Source organism: Elaeis guineensis, chromosome 7 (assembly GCF_000442705.2).
Source record: "Elaeis guineensis isolate ETL-2024a chromosome 7, EG11, whole genome shotgun sequence".
Lineage (NCBI taxonomy): Eukaryota > Viridiplantae > Streptophyta > Magnoliopsida > Arecales > Arecaceae > Elaeis > Elaeis guineensis.
In genome coordinates this window covers 8,916,940-8,936,941 of record NC_025999.2, presented here as the reverse complement: position 1 = coordinate 8,936,941, position 20,002 = coordinate 8,916,940, and the positions used below count along the sequence as shown (strand labels likewise).

General features: G+C 34.9%; 1 protein-coding gene and 1 long non-coding RNA gene across 6 annotated transcripts; one reads left to right on the top strand and one right to left on the bottom strand.

The window, feature by feature from the left end:
• Positions 1–863: 863 nt before the first annotated feature.
• LOC105049078 (uncharacterized) lies at positions 864–15,272 on the bottom strand. 5 transcript variants are annotated; one of them, XR_012142686.1, is made up of 5 exons: positions 14,872–15,272; positions 12,725–13,214; positions 12,253–12,407; positions 4,202–4,859; positions 864–1,352 (listed from the first exon to the last, which is right to left on the bottom strand). It is a non-coding gene; the product is annotated as an uncharacterized lncRNA (long non-coding RNA). The 5 variants fall into 5 exon arrangements; XR_012142685.1 differs by lacking the exon at positions 12,253–12,407; XR_012142687.1 differs by lacking the exons at positions 12,253–12,407; positions 12,725–13,214 and adding an exon at positions 7,158–7,354 and having other exon boundaries at positions 14,872–15,268.
• On the top strand, positions 4,551–10,177 carry LOC105049077 (uncharacterized). Its single transcript, XM_029265748.2, has 12 exons — positions 4,551–4,683; positions 4,779–4,963; positions 5,499–5,579; positions 5,659–5,700; positions 5,780–5,824; positions 7,171–7,257; positions 7,625–7,751; positions 8,095–8,178; positions 8,439–8,564; positions 9,082–9,146; positions 9,230–9,335; positions 9,855–10,177. Exons 1-12 carry the CDS (start codon positions 4,572–4,574, stop codon positions 9,959–9,961), a joined length of 1,167 nt encoding a protein of 388 aa, XP_029121581.1. The 5' UTR covers positions 4,551–4,571; the 3' UTR covers positions 9,962–10,177.
• Positions 15,273–20,002: the final 4,730 nt, after the last annotated feature.

The window sequence follows — 20,002 nt, the reverse complement described above, 5'->3', positions numbered from 1 at the left end:
AAGACAGGTCGGATCGGTCAACTCATTACGAGTCACGAATTAGAAATACTTCGAAAAAAGAGGGATCAATATTTTTTGATTTGTCATACTTTTTCTGCACTTTAATATTTTTCTCATGTCTTACCTCATTTGAATGTTAACCTTGAATATCCATTTTTGGTCATTATTTATTTTCATTTGCTAAAATATATTATTGACAAATGAGACATTAATTTGGGTTGGTGGATTGAGCATAGATCCATATAAGATTAGCAAACCGGGTGTGGATCTATACTTTCGGACTTGATTATAAATAGGTTGGGTATGAGTTGAGAGTTTTTGGATTTGATCTGACCCATGCTCAACCTGAGCCAATCCATTCCCCATCCCTGGAGGGGATGACCATGGTGTTGAGTCAAACGTGGGCTGAGTTCCCTCATTGTTTATTTGGTGTCTATCATTATTTTTGTTTTGTTCCCCATCTAAATATCTTTTCTTTTTCTCCTGTTGTATCATTTAAATCATCATTTTCCTTAAGAAAAATTATTAGAAAAAGGCTGTAACTCAAGCTTCATTGCATGATCATCACAAATATATTTCAGGGTTCACCATGGGAGGAACATAAGCTCATGAACTATATGAGAGCTGACTACCCTCCACATGTGCTAGGACAGGAGTTACAAACCAAGGGCTGCATAAAAAAGAATATGTTTAAAATTTGGAAGATCTGAATACATAGGCAATGTGCCTGGGATTAAAGCGACAGGATCGATGAAAGCTTGTTACAAACTATGGCTATGAACACCTTGGTAGCATCCTTTTCACTATAAAAAAAAGAAAAAAAAAGAAGAAGAAGAAAGAAAAGATCATCTTGGTGGCATCAATGACATCTCAAAGCCTAGTAACCTATCACAACTTTTATCAATGGCTTCTTCAAAACTTAAATTTATCTGTGGAAGGATGACCTATGTTTCCTGTTGGAAGTGATCATCTTACAATTTTTATCAGTGGAACAACATGTACCCGGACAGGAGTCCAGGCCTGCAATTTAATTTGCAGTTCAATTCATTATACTACAGAACCTGATAAGGCTGTTAAGTGCCAGATGATGCCTTCCAACAGGTGTTTCAGGCCGCAATCAAAGACAAAAGCCTTGTCCAAGCAACGGCTAGTAACAATAAAAACAATGACTAACAGCAAGGAAGGGAGATTAATCCAAAGCTCATTGGCGGACATCACGATGAATAAATTACTGAATTGCTCCATCCTCTATTAAGCACTCCCTCCATCTCTCTATCCAAGTACAAGGAGCAAAAGAGAGCTGTTCGACTCACACTTAATTCGAAAGAGTATGCGGAGCTCCAATCCGGTGGCTGCTGAAAAAAACCAGGTCAGTTTTTGCCTAGTAGCTTCAGGAAGTTTTGGAAAAATATTTGCTATATTAGGCATATGACTCAAAAGCCATTGAATGAGTGGTTGTTAGGGAATATCCAAGAGTAATCTTTAATGCAATGCCACCAAGAATTCCTAAATGCAGCAGATGCCATTTGATTGTACGACTTACTTAATCTAAAGCTAAATTGCCAGAATTAAGAAGAAATGTCTGGAGGCATCAAAGCTTCATAACCATGTAGAATTGACAAATTATGTATATAGAGATAACGATTAACATTTCTTCAATCATTTAAAAGAATATCAGCAACCTATCATGTCTGACACGAGGCATATGAGTGTACCTAAGTGTGTATGTCGTCAACATACATTTGAATATAAGGAGTTATTTGGAATTTCGGCAAAGATTATCTATTTGTATATGATTTAGTTGTGATGTTGTATATGGGTTTCTTTTATGATTCAGGAACTGCTCTATAATTATCATATGGAAAAATAATAATAATCCACCAATTAATCATGATGCAATAAAGCTTTAAAAGCGAACATTTCAAGCATTAAAATGGAAAGGACACAAGAGTCAAGACCCAGATCTTAGCAGCATCATAGATCTACAGTGAAGTAATCATATAACAATTTTAAGAACATCGCCAGCCTAACTAATCCTTCACTAGTTCACTTAGCTATATCCCTTCTCTTCTGTGGTCTCCTCCAAAGGCAGCAGGCAGCTTCTCTGGAGCAGAAAACATCCAGTCATCAGATCAAATGCTAACCGTAAACACAACCTTAAGTGAAGAGACGTACTCTTCCAAGCAAGCCAGGAATCTATCATATATGGGTAAAAGGAAGTTTATCTTATGCTTAAGCAGACTGGTTTTCTCCATTTGGTCTGCAGACCTAACACGGTGATTGGCCAAGTCTGCATCTGATATCCAATTTGTTTATGGAACATCATCATTACAAAATGTCAAGATTTCAACTGTGGGTTTATGAACGTTTTTTTGTCATCATTTGCCAAGCCTGCTATCAGAAAATTTTGCATGTAGGTCATCTTTGTCATTCTAGCCAGCCATTCTTGTCTGCATATACTGTTTCAGTTGGTCCACATAGACTTGACACTGCCAGGCTTGTCTATTATATCCCTTGTGTCTATGAAATGCTGTTGCTCTAAATTTTCAGCTGAAAGCTAATTTAGAAGATGAACCAGCACTACTTCTAACATCTATGTTTCTACAACTAGAATTTGAAAAACAGAACAGTGTTGTCACTTGCCACTAATGTCATCTCTGTCATTCATATGGTCCACATAGACTTAACTTTGCAAGGTTTGCCTTTGATGCTGATCATATGAAATATCAACTTTGTAAAATGAAAAGATGTCAGACAAGGCTAATTCAAAAGATGAATTACACCTACTATTAGAAGTTATTCTGCTACAACTCAAATTTGACAATCAAAAGAATGTTGTCAGTGTGCTATTCTGCTTCTTGATCAGGCTTGAGGAATGGGTGGGTACCGAAAATATTAAGTAGACACATCATAAAATCCATGAGATCTTGGAGCTTTTAAAATAAATCATGTATAAACTTTTTGGATAAAAATAACTCTCAGTGTTATTAAGGAGGATTATAACATTCCTTGAACATCACATCTTATAATATATAAGAAGCCATGCAAATTCTAAGAATTTAAAAGCCCTTAGTTTCAACACCCTTTCGGTTGAGGTAATCACTCAAACAAGCTCTTAAAAGTGATTTAAATTTTCTATTAAACATAAAATTTTTGGGATAAATACTATATAAATGCTAATAGTAAGATATTTCGCACACAAAGTAGGAAGAATATGAAACACAAAGAACCTTGGAAAGAGATCATGATGTACTCCACACTGTAAGTTTGTAAGCTTTGCATTAGGAGGACCCACCCTGATTTAGAATGGGAAAGGAAGAAAGCTTTGTGTTAGGATGAAATTTTTGAGTTAGGATGAAATTTCCAGTCACTTGCTTAAGTTTCTGTAAATTCACCTTGTCATGGAAGTTTCTTGCACTTCAACAGTAGTGAAGGAGAATCTAATTAGTTAAAGGAAATTAGAATAAATACCATATGGTCTAAGAAGCCAACTATTCTTAAAAGGGGTCAAAATACATATCTATTTGACCCTTATTAATACAGAGTGCAGGAAGAGTGACATTATACAAAGATAACATCATACAAAAGAAGGGTTGAAATAACACAAGACAAAATTGGAAATCAAACATTTGGTTAGGGATTCAAGTCCCAGCGGGACGTCTCGGGACGTCCCGTGGGATAACGGGACAGGATACCATCCTATATGTTGGAACAGGCCATCCTACTAGTGTCCCAGCATCCCAATCGGATGTCTTGGGACATCCTCTGTCCCAAGTGTCGGAACAGGGTGGGATGGCGACGCGTCCCGTTCCATGAGAAAATCAGGACAGTCACGTGCCACGGGATTTAAAACCTGATGATTTGGTTTTGGTGAAAATAAGAGAAGATTACAATCAGTAGTTTCAAAAACATCTAGTCTACATTTGCTTAAATTCAGGTTATACATTATATCCAAATTAAATTTGCAGCAACAAGTAGTTGGTCATGATAAAGAAAAGAATGAAATAAAAGTCCTTACCTCCAAGCTTTGGTAGACATAAAGTCTAATAAATCTTGACAAATTGGAAAATACTATAGAAGCAAAGGAATTAAGTTCTATTTTCTTGGTGGTACCTAACCAGCCATGTTGGCTTCCCCAGGTACTGTATCCCCAAAAAAGAGATCATCCTCAATTTCATGGAATTAGAAGACATGGTTTCACCTTGTCAGCTGAAGAAAAGACACTTGACTCAGAACGAGACATCACCAACTCAAGTGCATCGTATTCCCTGAATGATATATGGGAGTTAGAGTCCAAGCAGAGTGCTCCAGATATCACTAACCATGATATGAGGTCAGAAAACCCAGGCCAAAAAGTTGAGCTTGAAAATCCCCCTCTGCCATTACCAGGGATTGGTCAATATAGCTTCAACAAATATCAGTCAGTTGATGACAAGAATCCTGAAAGAAAACTCGAAAGAATGAACAGTGGGAGCAAACAAAATATAGGCCATTCTAGAATTTCTTTACCTCAGTCTGCTGCATCATTCTATGACAAGAATTTGCTACAAACTGACGTATCTGTTTTGGAAATGTGTGAAAGTATTTATAAGTTGAATCAATATCTGAAAACTAAGAAGGCTTATCTCAAAGCTGGTATTCCAGGGAAGTTCTTGCATGCAGTGATGGGACAGGAAGTTGCTGGTAATGTTCATATGGTAGTATAACAAATGAAACATTAGAAAATCTGACATTCTGTTTCCCCTAGTTCTCCAGTGTTTGACAATGGGATTTTGCAGATGTAGGATCAGTTGTTTCAACCATCATGTACGCCTTCTTCCTGAATGAAGCACAAACAAGTAGCCGGCTCTGTACACTCCCTGTCATCAACATGAAGCGAGCAGATTTTAGTACGCATCCCGAGCTAAAATGGTTATTTAGCTCATGTCGTGTTGAGGAAGAATATCTGGTCTTTATAGATGAGGCATGTAGAAAATTTCCTATTTTACGCATTGAAATTTTGATCCAGACCTTCAAGCACTTTTCTTTTTGAAGAGGGATATTTATCTAAAAGCATAACAGAAAAGGGAAAAAACTAAATGGATCCTACTTCAACATTTAGTTCTATCAACACCTGCCAAAAAAGGAAAGCATTAAATTCTCACCGCTTCCAAATTTTCTTTTGACTACAAGAGTTTAGATTTGCCTTGGCAACTCTTTGCTGTAGCTGCCTAAAAGTTTGGCCTATCATGTGCATGTCCAAAGACTCTGAATTATCTTAAATCCCCTTTGAACTCTTCTTTAGTATAATCAATTTCAAGTTTTCAACTCTATCACTTCTTGTTTACCAAGCATCACCGACATCCACATCCCTCCAATATTTGGACCATGCGGCCCTTCTCACTGCTTAGCAATCTTTAGACAAGAAGATGACTAACTTTTAGGAAATCAGTTTACAATTATGAAGTGACATGACTAAAATACATGAGAACTGATCATGACTGGAAACTGTATAGCAGATCAATCTTTCCTATTATGATCTATTTGGAAGTCTAAAGCTTGTACTACTAAATGGCAACAAGCTCCCAGCAAAGCAAGAGGTGACGACAATTTCAAAGAATTGATGTTTGTATACTCAAATAACTGCACTTTTCTGAATGAGTTCCTTTTTTTGGACAGGGACTGAAAGAAGCATTGGTTGAGATCTTTAACTGCAACCAAGTATGTAAATACTTGTAGGAATTAGATGCAGACATAGTTTGTCACTAATTTGTCAATTATCTAATGGCTTTGTTGCTAGGTCAATTCTCAATATCCCAGGGTCAAAGATGTTACCATGGGGCAGGTACCATTTCTTTTGTAGCAGAGGATTCTTCTATAAATTTGTTATTTTCCTGCTTTATATCAGTTTGGTGGGCAACTGAGATGGAAGTTCTACTTCATTTGCAACACTACACAACGTTCATAGAGGATTCAAGATAAGTTTCCTCATGATCTTTTGCTAAACATTCTGATAAGCAAGAGAGATCTGGACCTTGTCAGCTTCACAGCCGCATAAAAGAAGATACAAGAGAAATCACACAGAACAGATTGAGAGAATAAATTCCCTCAAAAGTTGAAATTGTCATTTTTAAAAAACTATACCAGTTTGCTAAGCCCTTGAACATGAACAAATACACCATCGAGATGATCCTCTGTTGCCTAGTTTCACTTTATATGCTCCATGTCACAACAACAACAATACTAACAGCAGCAGTACTGCTAGTAGTTGTAATGACAATAATAAAAATTAGAGTAAATATTAGAACAACAAATAAAACAAGAAAAATAATAAAAATAACAATAACTAGATAGCATATGCTAGCGAAGGCAGATTCTGAGGTACTATTATCAGACCCCTTAAGTACTAAGACCACATGAAAGAATGTTCATGGAAAGGAAATCTGAAGTTCACAAAAAAACTTTGTTTATTTGTCCACATTGTTTCTTTGTTTACAATTAACCATAAATGGTTAATTCACCATTAGCCATTTACTGAAGTCTGAAAGTAGCTGTATTGGCCTTCCTGACAGATGATCAGTCAGTCGACCACTGTTTTGATCATAATAACAAATGAAAATCTCATAACACTTTCAGCAGAATTTGGCATGCTATCCTCATCCTTGTTCTAATCTTTATGTGATCTATCACATTGCCGAGTCAGATACGTACGTGACAATTGGATATTTTTGAAGTTTTTCAGTTCCCAGCTCTAAAGATTGGCTCAGAGTTGAATTCTTCCAACAATGAGTTCGACCCTCCATTTTTAAGTTAGGAGAGAGTATTTATTCTTTTTTTAGAGATTGCCCAAAGATATGGGTATGTAAAAAACTTTGCAAAATATCTTTCTTTTTTTTTTTTTTTAATATCCTTGAGTTAATTGGGAAGTTTGAATAAGAAACTTATATACTGAAAAGTGAAAACCCTAATAAAAAATATTTTTTAAATATTTTTTCTAATATTTAAAATAAAGAATATATAGGTACAAAAATATAATATAATTAAAATTATATTGGATCCTATGTATTCCATATATCCCATTTTTCTCTCTTGCTGAATCAGAATCTTGGATACACATTTAAAGCTGATTTTCATATCCATGTCCATGCAACGCTAGTGATCTAAAATGGTCTACGCACCTTGCTGAAACAGGATTGCTCATGTTGTACACTTGTTGCTGAAAAGTTTGCAGACACATCACCTGAAATTCTAGCTGGGCAGGGGTTTAGCAGACTTCTGGTAAATATTAGTTGTTTTGGCCATCCATTTCTGACAGAAAGCCCATCTTTACTGAAGTGCTGTTTATATATTCTTTATTTTTTTCATTAAATCATACCTGTGCAAGTTCAAATTAACCCATCACAGATTCTGTGAAATTCAAGCAAACAGAATAAACTCTTGTCGATTAAATTGATATAATGACATTTAACACTTCCATGTAATCATTCTACCTGGAAGAGAACTTAAAGGTCGATGCTAATATATATTTTCCTCTAGAAAACTCAACATATGAGAACAATACCTCATAAAAATTTATTCTGTCAAGAAGCTCATTTGATCATATTTTATTATCTAATTGACTACTGTATATCCTAACTGGGTGCAGCTCTCAGGCATCCTCTTGGACACTGCAAATCTCACAAGTGCTAATTGCACGTCCAAAGATAAATATATGGTAACATTGTTGATTAAAGGAGCTGGCCGATTTGGATGCAATAGACTTTACCAAATTTGTAAGTTCTTGCCATTTAATTTTTATGCTAGCATCTGTATCATTGCAACAACAAATTGGTTGCTTTTGTCCAAAAACTTTTAAATCAATTTATTAATGACATTCCAATTTTAATGATGTTTCTCATGAGAAGAAAATAGAAGCTATTAATCATGAAAGAAACACCCTCTAACTTAAAAAAGAAAAATGATTTCCCATATCAAACTCAAAGTGTAATAATTCTTGCATTGTGTGATATAGAAAAATATAGAAGCTTCTATTTCTTTAACAGGCTTCTTGCCTGTCCTTAAGTTTACTCCTCATTTATTACATCTGCATGTTAAAAGACAATCAAATTTTTGCAGTGAAATACAAAATGTTTGATATATCTGATCTTAAGGTGAGGGACATACTTCATAGGGATTTCAAGAAGTGGACCAGAGTTACAGGTACAATCTTCATTCACACACTTTTCAACTTCCATTGACTAATTGCATGAAAATAATCTCTGAATATTCTATAACTAAATTTGCAATGAACTATATTTTATGAGTCGATGCCAGTTCATCAGGAATCCTCTGTTTTTTGTAATATGGAATCTTATGTCACACACTGATGTTATTTAAGTTGCTTTGAGATTAATATGATCTATAACTCTTCCAAACCTCTTCCTAATTGAATGGTCATTTGCTATATCATCTGCAACCAGGAAAGCCTAATACCACTGGTTCTAGATTAACAGTATCCCATATTGGGATGAGTTCTATTGGAATCTCAGTTGAACAACTTCTTGCTCATGAAGATTTTGCTGCTCTGGAGGTGATTCAATTTCGAGGTAAACAAATTCTCATTTTCATGTTAGCCATAAAAGTTACTGCTCAGCATTAACTTTTGTACTGTCATTATAAAAGTCTGCTTTGTCTATAAGTTGACGGTTGTGATGTGAACTGATTCAATCCTTTGGAGTGGTCGCCAGGCATGATTTATATTTGATTGTAAAACATGTTGCCTCTTTTAGAAAATTAACTTGTTTAAATTTTAAAAGCTAGTTATTCTAAATTGCTCTTTACCGAGTACAGCCTCAACAATTAGTTTGCCACATTATTATTTCTTCTTAAAAATATTCAACTAAAGTAAATTGTGTCAAATTATCTTTCAAAAGATAGAATGACAATTCTACATCAAGTTGTTCTCTACTTCATTAAACATTACCAAGTACATTTAATAATGCTTACACTTCCTGCATCCTCTACATAACCAAGAACTCCCAAAAAAACGACTTTGTAAGGACATAATTATTTCACAATATGTTTTAAAATTCTTTTGCTGATGGTCTCTCATTAAACTTTCAGAATCAGAAAAACTTCGGCTGCTCATGGTTGTTTCAGGGTATTATGATAACCAGAAGAACTTTAAGGTATTATCTGGTATTCTCAGAATGTTTCATTATTCTGTTTCATAAGATTTTCTTTGGGTGACTAACTGATTATTTTATTATAGAGAGAGATCTTGGTCTCTACCAGTACCGCGGAGCTTATGAAAAATTTTCTCCACTTCTTTGATACCAATGGAACACATTTGCCACTTAAATCTCTGGAGCAACTAGGTCAGTTATGTTTGTCCTACCATTGTGTAAATTTCAGTATTGTGGGATTAAGTCAAAATGGATTGGCTAGGAAAAGAATGCTTCTCTTGGTTAATAAAAAAAAAAGGCAACTTGATGCACAAGGCTCCTACCACTGTGGAGTCTGGGGAGGGTTAGATGTATATGCAACCTTACCCCCATATGCAAGGAGACTGTTTCCATGTTTCGAATTTGTGACCTCTAGGTCATAGTGGAGCAACATTATGATTGTGCCAAGGCTCACCCTCTAAGAACGCTTCTCCTAGATATAACAATAGTAAATAAAAATTCATTTTTTTCTCAAGTAAATCTAGTACATGCAAATAAAAGAAGAAAATATGGAAGACAATTCAGACATTGTGAACATCATCTACATGGACTGGATGCTTATGCATATGAAATCATAGGAATCACTAGATATATGAGACAATGCATTGGAAGTGTTTTAGGATTACTTATTTTCATGGTCCAGCATAAAGACTTCTTTTCTACTTTTTGCAGAGCTGAAAGACGAGTTAAGAGCATTTGAGATTGATAACAAGTTGACATCAAGGAGAAGCATTGAGCGACTTTTGGAAGAGTTTAACAGGGCATTAAGGAAGCAATAGCAGATTAAATGACAGTATAATATCTGGAAACTAGTTGCCATGCATAGGTCCTATTTTACTATGGTGAAGAAATCACATTCTTCATTGTAGCTTACACAATTTTCTTGATTGGAACATTTTTACTCAAGTGTTAAAAAAATATATGCATGAGTATATTTATATATGATATGTAAATACGGATTTGCTCTCCTAAACTTCTCATTTAAGATAAGGAAAATTTTGCAGTTTAGAATTCCAATTTACTTGAATCTGTCTTCTTAGAGAATGAAAGAAAACTTTTCCATCATCTTCCTCAAAAAGGATTCTTCATAATAAAGATCAGCCTTTAAGTATGAGAGTTTCAGCACCTGCATCTCATGCTTGTCTTGCACATAACCATTTCTCTGATAAAGTTAAGGACTGTAATCAATCAAAATGAGGTCTAACCAGAGACAAGCTATAGCAGTACAGCATTTTTGCAACATCTCCAAAATCTGAGTAGCAAAGTCACAATCTGCATCGACCTGGCATATGAAACCATGTTTTGTATGCGGCATTGACACATCTAGATGAAGCAAAGCTCCTAAGAAATGACATTACAAAAGCTTCCCTCAACATAAACATATGCATATTTCAGTTTTGCATTCTACAATCCAGAATGCTTTCAGATTATTCCAAGATGTATTTCAATAAGCTGATGCAGCAAATGCATTAATTGTTGAATACATGTACCTTCCTACCATATTTGCACTTAAATTGATCCCCTCCTTCGCTGACCGACTTACATCTCTCCATGGGTCCTTTTAAATTTTAATGATATCCCAAATTCCTAGTATGGTAATACACTTGATAGAAGAGAATGTAACATCAATCAAGCCCAGGCACCTTTTCCCTAAAAGCATACAATCCAACCTTTAGAAAAGTCTTTCCATATAGTTAGAACCAGCAAAAGCCACACATATAAGCAACCCATAGAATAACATGATAACATCTGATAGAAGCACCTAATTAGTAGAGGAATCTCATGCACTTGACGGTCTCCATTGATAACACTTTGACACTATGTCCACAGCAAATTTGATGCTCTCATAATAGTTGTTTTTCTTTAAATGTCATACTCAGTAATTCAGTAAATCAGTACTCTGCTCTAGCAGTATTAGCTCTTCACTTTAATGACATTTTATAAATCAAAAAATAGCCAGGTGCCTTGATAGAACAAAATGTGATATCTATCATACACAGATGCCTTTTCCCTAAAAAAAATACACAATCCAACATTTAGAAAGGTTCTCCATCTGAACCAGCAAATGCTGCACATATAAGCCACCCATAAAATAACATCTGACGCACCTAACTACAGGAGGAATGCTTATTTACTTGAGGGTCTCCAATTACAGCCTCTTGGCACTATGTCCACAACAACTTGTAAGCTGTCATAGTAGTTATTTTTGTTCAAATCTTATATTCAGTAAATTCAGCAAACAAGTTGTAATAATCCAAAACCTCGCTCAAAAAGGCTAGGCAAAAGGTGTTATCTGGGTTCCTTGGCCCAAAATCTACCTAGTCTATAGCCGACATGAGACTAAACATCCCACTCAAGTACTCACATGCTCTCCCTGTTTAAGCCCTAGTATTCTCACCAAGCTAGGGGTCCAATTCTACTCAAATCCAATCACAAGTACCACAAATCAAATTACAAACACCACAATCAGCCCATGGCAATCCAAATGGGCCTATGCTGCAGTGTCTCCTACATACACATAGGCCATGACTAGATCGGCTCTGATTCCATTTGTAACAATCCAGAACCTCACACAAAAAGACTAGCCAAAAAGTATTATTTGGGTCCTTGGTCCAAGATCTACTCAGTGCATAACCGATGTGGGACTAAAATACATCCGCACGGATCCTAACATAAGTGTTTTACTCTAGAAGTATTAGCTCCTCACTAAACTGACATTTAGTAAATCAAAAAAATAGATAGAATTGTTTGGCTCTACCTCAGCAACCTTTAATATATTAGTCAAATATTGTATAATGTTAGGTTAAGAATGATATCAAAATGAGAAGGAAAAGTAGAATAAGAACTAGCAGAGAGAGAGAGAGAGAAGGAGAAGGTTAAGAAACCTAGTGGATCATGTCACATCACAACATACTGTCCTTAGTCAATATACACCCTCCGAGGTGCATGAATTATTGGAACTCTTCCTCAAGATATAATGATCTCTTCTTCCTTCGCTAGTGCACTTTCTTGAGGCAGACATCAGATTGCATGCAATAGTCATATCCAAAGAGAGAAAATAATAGCTCACAGGAGAAGAAGAAAGAAGATGTTGCCGCCAAGGAGTCGAGTTGGCTTGGGCCGCAGAGTTTGAGTCGGAGAAGAGTGGCAGTCGTAGGACAACTGGTTCAGATTTTCGGAGCTGGACGCTAGTGTCGGATCCTCAATCGATCCTTTGTGTTGGTCCTGCAAAACCACCAAAGAGAGGAAAGTCCTCTTATCGGGGTTTTCTCCGGTGGTGATCATCTGATGCCTAAGTCAGTCTCTTACGGAAGCAAACAGAAGAGATCTGAACGGTGGATAAAAAGGAGTGGTGATGTTGAGTATGAAGCGTGGAGGGAAAGTAATGGAGAATGGAAGATGAGGAATGGAGAACTCAGAGCTCTATGGAGGAGTCGAATTTTAGTGCATATGTAGTCTGTCTCTAGGAGAGGGCATGCAAGATAGGTCTTCACTTACCTAGAGGGTTCCAGAAAAAAAATTTTATAGATGAAAGCGAGTACCTGTCGCCTTTAAGGACGTGCATTGTCCACCAAAGGGTAACATCTTTAGAGATGTGCTCTAGCTGCCACAAAATATCAGCATGCACATGCTGAGGTTGTTAAGATCATGGATCTCGCTTAGTGAAGGAGGGAATAGAGGAGTGAATGGCTAGGCCACTTGTCATCTTGCATGCAGAAGGCTCTGGAATTCTTCCAGCACAGTAAAAGTCCAGATGGCAAAGATCGGACAATCGCTCCATCACCTTCTACCACAGACAAATGTCAAGCTATCATTGGATCATCAGCACCATGATGGACGGTCTGCCTTAAGGTGTATCAGAAGAAAACAAGGTCTCCTTCTATTTCTATAAAACGTTCTCAGAGGATTCCTTTATCACACTATGCTCAACAACAAAGACTTGGGAAATAAAGTGACACCATCCTAACACCTCGATACCCATGCACCAATAGGTACAAATGTAGGTATTTGACTTTAGGCAAAGGAAGAAACCTAGCAAGAAAATGAAACCACATCACAAAATACCAAATCATAGAATAAGAGAAATTTTAAAATGACTACAACTTGTTTAAAAATAGAAGAACGACCCTTTCTTTGATTGTAAAAACAAATAAAACAAGTTTTAAAAATCTCTTTGTTTTAAAATTGCTCAAAGGTATGTGCCTTGTTTCAATGATGTATTTTGGAATGAATCTGCATCCAGCATTGACAGTTTTCTACCCACACATCCCAAGTATCTTCTTTTCCTTGAACATGGAACATCTAATATGCAAGTTTTATCAAGTCAAGTTCATGGTATAGTCCTATTACGTCCAAATCATTATATATTTTTTGCTTTAACAATTATGCATCAGTATCTTTGTTTGCATGAGCTTTCTAGTAAATGTGTTCCGATCCTTGTAGGCCAGAATCTAATAGCCCGACTATTAAAGATGAGTGTCACAACCTAAGATCTCATCCAAAAAGGCTAACCGAAGGGTATTATTTGGGTTTCTTGATCCTATGTAAGTACTTAAGATCTATCTAATGTATAACCAATGTAAGACTAAACATATGTTTGCACGGATGTGTCCTCACATAATCCCCCTGTTTAAGTCACAGTGTTTTTGCCAAGCTAAGGATCTATATCTAGTCAAATCTAATCACAAACGTCACGATCAACTTGTGGTCAACTGCAATGGACTCACGACTCAGTATACTCTAGTCTACATAGGTCATAGGTCGAATCTACTATAATACCATCTATCACAATCCAATACGTTACTCAAAAAAGCTACCTTTTGGAAGATATTATTTAGATTTCTTGGCCTTGTATAAGTATACAAGATGTATCCAATGCATAACTGATGTAAGACTAAACATATGCCCATATGGATTCTTATAATGAGCTAGCATACATCTTGCCTTTGAATGGTAGGACTCAAATTTTTTTCTATTTTTTAAGTTCTTATTCTAGATGTTAAAGTTGTGTGCGAAAATTATAAGGATGGGCCATATATATATATATATATGTATGCATATATATATATATGTGTGTGTGTGTGCGCGCACGCGCGCGTGCGTGCATGCATATATATATATATATGTGTGTGTGTGCGCGCGCGCGCTCATATATATATATATATATATATATATGTGTGTGTGTGTGGGGGGGGGGGGGGTATGTATATGTATATATATGCGTATATATGTATATATATGTGTATGTATATAAGCGATGGGCACAAGAAGATAAACTTCAATTCAATACCCCTGCAAATCAGTCTGCGAGCTTGTTTTTATCTATGAAACCTATTTCTTATGATCTTGGAACAATTACGTTTGTTGCTGCTGTTAGTGATTAAATATGGCTTTAATCTGAGCCCCATTGATAACATATGGCTCAGCCTTCCTGCAAACCTTTCATTTAAAAGATTTGCAAGGTTCTTGATCCACTTAATGTAATCCAAAGTGGTTAAACTATCATCCTTAAGAACCTTAAGGGCCTGTTTGGATGCCAGATTATTTTATTTGCCATAAGATCTGCTCGATGCCCCTATGTTTAAGGATTCTCGGGAAAACAACTGAGATCGATCATACGAATACAATATCTAAAGATACATTCCACGAAATCAAAGTCGATATGCTAATTATAGAGCAATAGACTCACCTCAGAAATTTCTTCTAATCAAATTAGGTCAAAATCGATTCCACCGAGCGCCATCGTGACAAAAAAGGATGCACTGCGTTAGAATCCTCCACAACCAATCTATCACGGCAGCAGCAAGAGATGATTTACATCAAATACGGAATGGGATCGGAGAGGTCCAAAGGCGCCACCTTTCGGAAATCGGCGACGCAGTAGAAGACTTGGGAGGCAGAGGGCGTCTTGTGAAGGCTCGCCGCCGGCCCAACGAGAGGTGGCGACAGCAGCGGCTGGGTAGGGAGTTGGCACTGTACTGGTACAAGGAAAATTAGCAAGTCTACGTATAGTGAATTAGATGCTAAAAATTCTAAAAACGGATGTCTAGGATAAAAGCTATCTTCCTAGGACGGTGAGATCTTCGGCAGAAATGCTTATTATTACTGATGCAATAATCTAGAGGGCAGCATTCAGATCGAAAATAATTTATTCATATTTTTTTTAATATATTAAAAAATAATTTCAAAATATGTTATTTATATTTTTTTATATTACTATTTTTTTAGATAAATTGATAAGATCTATCAATATTTTACATAATACTTTTTATTATATAAATAATATATTATATTATATATATTATATCATCTATAATATAGAATAGAATAATGTATAATATAATATAAATAATATATATCATAAATAATATTATAATAGGGTTTTACTACGGTGCTCCAAAGAGTAGTTTAGTTTTTTTATAATTAATTTATTTCTAGCTATCAAATAAAAATGGATGATTTGAATTTCTCCATTAGCAATCAATTAGAGTACCTGATGTGCATGGTTGGTGAGGTAAATATCCTAAAGATCAAGATTAAATTAAATACTATTTTTTTTTCAAAATTTTTTTTTGCCATCTCTCCTCTCTCAAATCACAATTTTTCGGTGAGGATGGGTGGTGGAGTTAGAGAAAGTCCGAGAAGAAGTTGGAGAGATATGCACTAAGGGCAGAGGAGGAGGGGAGGGGTGGGGCGGTGGTGTCGTCACCAAGGATGGAGGAAGAGGAGAGGGAGAAAGAGAAAGAGGAGGTGGGGGTGTGCACCAAGGGTAGAGGAGAAGGAGTAAGGCATCGAGGTCGTCATTATGGGCGGAGGAAAGAATAGAGGGGGTGGGAGGGCAAGGTATGCAGAAAAAAGAGGGAGAGAGGCATGAGCATGGCAATGGCAGCGACTAGTTTGGCCACTGTACCAATACAAAAGAAATTACCAAATCTACGTATGGTGAATTAGTGATGACTTTATCTGGGATGGCGGGCTACAATAGATATGCCAAAAATTCTAAAAACAGATGTCTAGCATAAAAGTTATCTACCTAAAACGATGAGATCTTCGATAGAAATACTTATTATTGGTGTAATAATCAAGAAGACAATATTTGGATCTGAAATAATTTACTCATACTCTTTTATGCACCAAAAAATGATTCAAAAATATGTTACTTATATTCTTTTATATTGCTAATTTTCTGGATAAATTGATAAGATGTATCCATATTTTATATAATATTTTTTATTATATAAATATTATATTATCTTATATTATTATTATATCATCTATAATATAATATAGCATAATATATAATATAATATAAATAATATCTATCATAAAATATATTATAATAATATAATATATTATAATGATAAATTATCTTATAATAATAGATTATTTTATAATAAAATAATAATGTATTATCCTAGAATAATAATATAGTGTATTTATCAAATAAGTTGAGTCAGGTTAAATGGATTAAATATGTTTGGGGGGTTTTAACATGATAAATAGATTTAAACAAATTAAATAAGCTAAGCAAGATGAGTTAAATAGGACATACAGAAATAAATTAAATATATTTTAAATAGATTAAATAAATATTAAATAATTAAAAAAGATCAAGTTATGATATAGTCGAATCACTCGAAGAGTCAAAACAAGTTAAATGGATCAAAAATTTAAACTCAAACTAACCCGTTTAATAAACTAATGTGGACAGGTTAAATCATTTGTAACCCAAACCTATTTATATCAAATCCAGACTTACTTAAAATGGGTTGTTTACTGATCGTGTTGACGGGTCATATCATAAATTGCTAGCTTTGTTTCCAACTCCCTGGATGCCGAGTCTTCTAAGAGTATTAAGTAATGTGCCTTAAAATTTTTATTTACAATAAAAAAAGATGGGAAGATTTTGAAAATAAAAGCCGCTGGGTTGCAAGATGTACTAAAAAAAGAAAAAAAAAAAAAGCAAATAAAAGCAGGGACAAATTTTATTGGAAATTTTTATTATCCTTTTAAGAAAAGTTTAAATTTTTAATTATTTCCTTTTTTTTGAAAAGTTTTGAATTTTAAAAAACTATATTTAATAGCCCCATATTAGATATTTAAATACAAATATATACTCATTTATTGATGTCTAGTTGGACATGACATGCACGTGATTAAATTCTTTTGCACTCATTTCCACTAAACTTCTTCCTCCTATTGAATTTTTCTTAAGCCTTTCTTGCTCTTCATCATGGGCAATTGAAGAAGTCTATTGGGTCAAACCTCCATGCAATAGGAGACCCGGGGCTGAGCTAGGTTCGTTCTACCTTAAAGATGATTTTGTTTTGTTCTCAAGGCATTGTCTTCATACATGTCATGCCAGATATACCTTCCTTTAAAATTACTTTTTGCAATATATCTTTTTATTAAACTTTTGAAATTATTTACAAATCTTGTTTTGCACAATTATTAGCAATTTCTAGGAACTAGTCCACAACAATCTAAGAATGAATTTCCCAGTTAATTAAAAATTGCTAATATTTGCATACTCAAGTAACATAGTGCAACTGTAATTGTTTGTGTAATTTTGTTAAATATTGTATTTTAGGGGATTTCAATCTTTTGCAATATCATTTTTTTAAAAGAAATTGGTGCTCTAAAATCAGTGCAGAAAACTACTTTATGTCTCAAAACAAAATCCAATAACTTGATTTGAAATCCATGTGGAAGTTTTAATTTCATTTTTAGAATAAAATTGTGATGCTATAAAATTCGTGTAAAAATTATTTAACCACATTGAAAAATAATATCTGACTTCTTCTGCTTTAAAATAGTGCAAAATTTCTAAATTAATTTTCAAATAAAAAATGAATTTTTCAGTTGCTCTGAAAATCATGTAGTAGTAAAAAAAATTATGCAATATTTAACATATTCAAGATTCTCTTTCTTTTTCAAATTTAAATTAAAAATTTGGAAAACTCACAAATACACTTTATTGTGCTTAATTACCGGATTCAAGTTTTTGACACTATGCATTAAGATATATATTTCAACACTTAATTACTATTCCTTTAGAACAATTGCTCTCATTATTTAGTGCATAATTATTTAATATCATATACTCCTTAAATTAGTGCATTTATTAAATTCAAATTTAAAATTTCTAAAATCTAGCTCACTACTTTTGAAAGATATCAATTAAAACTTAAAAATATAAGGACTAAACCTCAAAAGCTTGTATATGTAGAACATGTTAATCAACAAATACTCGATAAATAGCTTTTCGTGATGATCCAAGTGTCATCAAACCAAAAAAGCTGAATAGGTCATTCTTTAGGCAATGACAAAGCCAAGTGAGATATTGGCTCATCACTTTAAAATTTATCTCAGCCATTGATTTATCTGATCTAAACTCTCATCGGGTTCAACTTCCCAATGAGCCTCTACACTTAGTCCATAGAAAATAAAATCCTCTAGCTCTCAAATAAAAACCCTACAAAATACTCTATAAAAATTGTTGCTAAAAGTCTAGTAGTAATATTTGTCTTTTGATATAGAAAACTTATTATGGTAACAGGAAACAATATTTTAGCTACCATATTTTCTAGAAATAATTATTTTTACCCTTATATATATATATATATATATATATATTAAAGTTAAATATTATTTTAGTTCAAAATCTATCTCTTGCGATATTTTAGCTTTTTAAAGATTTCTTTTATTACTTATGTCTATTTTGGAAAAACTATAGCTCTTTTCAACTAAAAAAAGGATCTACCTAAATTTTATAAGGATTGATGTGGTATGGTAACAACCTGTCTATTGTGCATAGACATATGACAAGAGATTTTCAAACATATTTGAATTTCAAATGAAAGATCCAGATAAAGAAAAAGGTTATGATATATTCGAATTTTCAGATAAGAAAGAAGATTATGGTAATCCCTTGACTTCTGTCTTCAAATCATAACGGAACTTGCGCCTATATAAGCATGGCCAAAGGGACCCAGGAGAACAAGCTCCAAAAGAAGAAATCCTCATAACTCAAAGCTTCCATAGTGAGAGATTCTCAAGTCCTAATCTATCATTTTACTTTTCTTTCTTACAGATTCGTAGATCTATGAGCTAACAAGGTCAAATACCAAGACTAAAGTAAAGGTTGATCAGAACCAAGCCAACTAGAACGAGGTCACCAAGCCCAAGGCCAAGGTGTTATTTGAGGCTGAGCTATCAAGCCCAAGATTGAGATGAAGGCTAAGATCGAGATGAAAATCAAGACTGAGCTATCGAGCCCAAGACCAAGGTGAAGACTGAGACTGAGGTGAAGCCCGATGCCAAGCTATAAAGGTCGAGATTGAGGTGAAGACTGAGGTCGAGCTACCAAAGCCAATGTGATGACCAAGGCCAAGCTATCATGATTGAGATCAAGCTGCCAAGCCCAAGCCCAAGGTAAAGATTGAGACCAAGGTGATGACCAAAGTCGAGCCACCAAATCTAAGGCCAAGGTAAAGATCAAGACTGAGTTGATGACCAAGACAAGCTATCAAGACTAAGGTCGAGATTAATACGATGACCAAGGCAAAGCTACCAAGACTGAGATCGAGCTATCATGCCTAAGGCCGAGGTGAAGGCCAAGATTGAAGGGTTGAGCTACCAAACCAAGGTCAAGATGAAGGCCAAGACTATGATGATGACCATGGCTGACTTACCAAGGCAAGGGCCAAGGAGATAACCAAGGCCAAGCTACCAAGACGGAGGTTGAGATACCAATCCTAAAGCCAAGATGAAGGTTAAGGTTGAGATGATGACCAAGACCGATCTGCTCAGTCTAAGAT